Genomic DNA, 3198 nt, shown 5'->3' on the forward strand with positions numbered 1-3198 from the left:
ATAGAAATTCAAGTTCAACAGTTGCATGCCTATTTTTTTTTATCAGTAAAATGAAATTGGTTTTTATTTGTATGGTGCCCAATTACATAAATGTGAAAAGATGTTTAAAATAATTGAATTTTATGAAGTACTTAAAATATAGAGAAAGTTGTCATATTTTTAAGAGTTTGTTAATAGATAGTGCTATCGATACATTCTTCCACAACCAGCCCTTTGAAGAGATTCATGATACAAAATAAAAATGAGTTTGACATGCATGACTTTGAGGGAGCTCTGTGTTGAGCCACTGCTCTTCTGCATTGAAAGGGCTCAATTTATCCTGGATGAACATGCTTCCTGAAAGGTTTCCAGGCAAGCTACACAGGGACAAGACTCTAAAAAGCTCTAAACATGGAAGGCAATGTCATTCCCCTCCATTCATTTCCTACAGAACTTGATAATGAGGCAATCACTTTCCCTCCTTCAGCCAAGCATCTAGCAACATTTGAGAATTTTTGAGCTCATACAGGTAGACGTGCACATGTGCATGGTATTGAAACGTGACACAAAGTTTAAAAATGTTCAACTATTGTCACTCTCACTGCTGTTGCTATTACATCCCATGTGTCAGCTTTCTATGTGACCCACTAAAGTAAAGAAGTAAACTACTCTAAAAATGCATTATTTTTCTTTTTGCTGTGTTTTAGAATCACTCATCACATGCCAACAAACACTAAAGTCTAACATGAAGAAAAAGTTCCAATGTGTGTCTGAAGGGATTTCTAAACCTGGAAAACCAACGTATTTAAATCAAATCTACACAGAGCTCTACATCACAGAGGGAAACTCTGGAGAGGTCAATAATGAACATGAGGTCAGACAGATTGAATCAGTGACCTGGAAACCAGACAGACCAGAAACAGCAATCAGACATGAAGACATATTTAAACCCTCACCTGTAAGAGATGAACCAATCAGAACAGTGATGACAAAGGGAGTGGCTGGCATTGGGAAAACAGTCCTGACTCAGAAGTTCACTCTGGACTGGGCAGAAGACCAAACCAACCAGGACATCCAGTTCATGTTTCCATTCACATTCAGAGAACTGAATCTGTTAAAAGATGAACAGTTCAGCTTGGTGGAGCTTGTTCACCACTTTTTTAGTGAAACCAAAGGAATCTCCAGGTTTGAAGAGTTAAAGGTTGTGTTCATCTTTGATGGCTTGGATGAGAGTCGACTTCCACTGGACTTCCACAACAATGAGATCCTGACAGATGTAACAAAGTCCACCTCAGTGGATGTTCTTCTGACAAACCTCATCAGAGGGAACCTGCTTCCCAAAGCTCACCTCTGGATAACCACAAGACCTGCAGCAGCCAATCGGATCCCTGCTGGGTTTGTTGGCATGATGACAGAGATCAGAGGATTCACTGACCCACAGAAAGACGAGTACTTCACTAAAAGGTTTAGATATAAGGAGCAGGCCAGAATGGTAATCTCCCACATAAAGAAATCCAGAAGCCTCCACATCATGTGCCACATCCCAATCTTCTGCTGGATCACTGCTACAGTTGTGGAAGACATGTTGAACAAGGAAGATGGAGAAGATCTGCCAAAGACCCTGACTGAGATGTACATCCACTTCCTGGTGTTTCAGACCAAACTGAAGGTCATCAAGTACGATGGAGGAGCTGAGACAGATTCACACTGGAGTCCAGAGAGCCAGAAGATGATTGAGTCTCTGGGAAAACTGGCTTTTGAGCAGCTGATGAAAAGAAACCTGATATTCTATGAATCAGACCTGGCAGAGTGTGGCATCGATATCGAAGCAGCTTCAGTGTGTTCAGGAGTTTTCACAGAGATCTTCAGAGAAGAGAGAGGGCTGTACCAGGACAAGGTGTTCTGCTTCGTCCACCTGAGTGTTCAGGAGTTTCTGGCTGCTCTTCATGTTCACCTGTCCTTCATCAAATCTGGAGTCAATCTGCTGGAAAAAAGCGAAATGAAATCCAAGGAATTAGAAGAAGGAAATCATGAATCTTCAGAGACAGACATCTACAAGAGTGCTGTGGACATGGCCCTGGAGAGTCCAGATGGACACCTGGACTTGTTCCTCCGCTTCCTACTTGGTCTTTCACTGGAGACCAATAAGCGTCACTTAGGAGGCCTTGTGACACAGACAGAAGAAAGTTTGACAACTAATAAAGACACAGCCCAGTACATCAAGGAGAAGATAAATAATGATCTAGATGCTGAGAAAAGCATCAATCTGTTCCACTGCCTGAATGAACTAAATGATCAGTCTCTGGTGGAGGAAATCCAACAATCTCTACAAACAGGAAGTCTTTCAGCTCACCAGCTGTCTCATGCTCAGTGGTCAGCTCTGCTCTTCATGCTACTTTCATCAGAGAAAGACCTTGAGATGTTTGAACTGAAGAAATACTCTGCTTCAGAGGAAGCTCTACTGAAGCTGCTGCCAATAGTCAAAGCCTCCAGCAAAGTTATGTAAGTCATTATGTAGATGACTTCATAAAAAAGAGGCTATAAAATTAATAATACTAATAATGAGATGGTTACTTTGCATTATGTCTGTCCTCTCAGACTGAGTGGGTGTAACCTCTCAGAGAGAAGCTGTGAAGCTCTGTCCTCGTTGCTCAGCTCAACAACATCTAGTCTCAGAGATCTGGACCTGAGTAACAACGACCTGAAAGATTCAGGAGTGAAGCTGCTGTGCAGTGGACTGATGAGTCTAGACTGTGAACTGGAGATTCTCAGGTAAGATACATTTACATTATTACATATTTAGTAATTTAGAAACATGTCTAATGCATATTTTAATTTGCCATTATTAACTATTTTGTGTACATTTTAAGAAGAAAATTGTACTAAAGTATTGAGTTTTCTCTGACATGGTAGTAGTGTCCAGTGCAGAGAAGACAACCTTACTGCTGCTATGGAGCGGGCAAGTAGACAAACAAATCATTACTAGATTCTAGGGGGAAAAATGATAGTTGTGAGCACAACAATAGACATTAGATTTTTCTTATTTGTTTAAGAGCAAGAACACTTAAACATTAATATTAATGTATTCAATTACATTAATACAGATTCATGTAATTGAACTTGTATAATACCATGCTACTGTAAAAAATATTTTACATGTTTCAGATCAATCATGACAAACTGAGTGTAAGTGCAGTGTTATATTAAGACGTCAAAGTG

At 40.2% G+C, this 3198-nt stretch overlaps 1 protein-coding gene across 1 annotated transcript in view; it reads left to right on the plus strand.

Moving 5' to 3' along the window:
• Positions 1-3198, plus strand: part of LOC106939006 (NACHT, LRR and PYD domains-containing protein 5-like) — a 21820-nt gene that overhangs the window by 10065 nt on the left and 8557 nt on the right. The window contains exons 5-6 of the mRNA XM_015021236.1: positions 687-2481; positions 2578-2751. Of these exons, the coding sequence (XP_014876722.1) occupies positions 687-2481; positions 2578-2751 (1969 nt within the window). The remainder of the gene's footprint in view (positions 1-686; positions 2482-2577; positions 2752-3198) is intronic.

Source organism: Poecilia latipinna, unplaced genomic scaffold (genome assembly GCF_001443285.1).
Source record: "Poecilia latipinna isolate Pla-1442-1.1 unplaced genomic scaffold, P_latipinna-1.0 Scaffold2747, whole genome shotgun sequence".
NCBI lineage: Eukaryota > Metazoa > Chordata > Actinopteri > Cyprinodontiformes > Poeciliidae > Poecilia > Poecilia latipinna.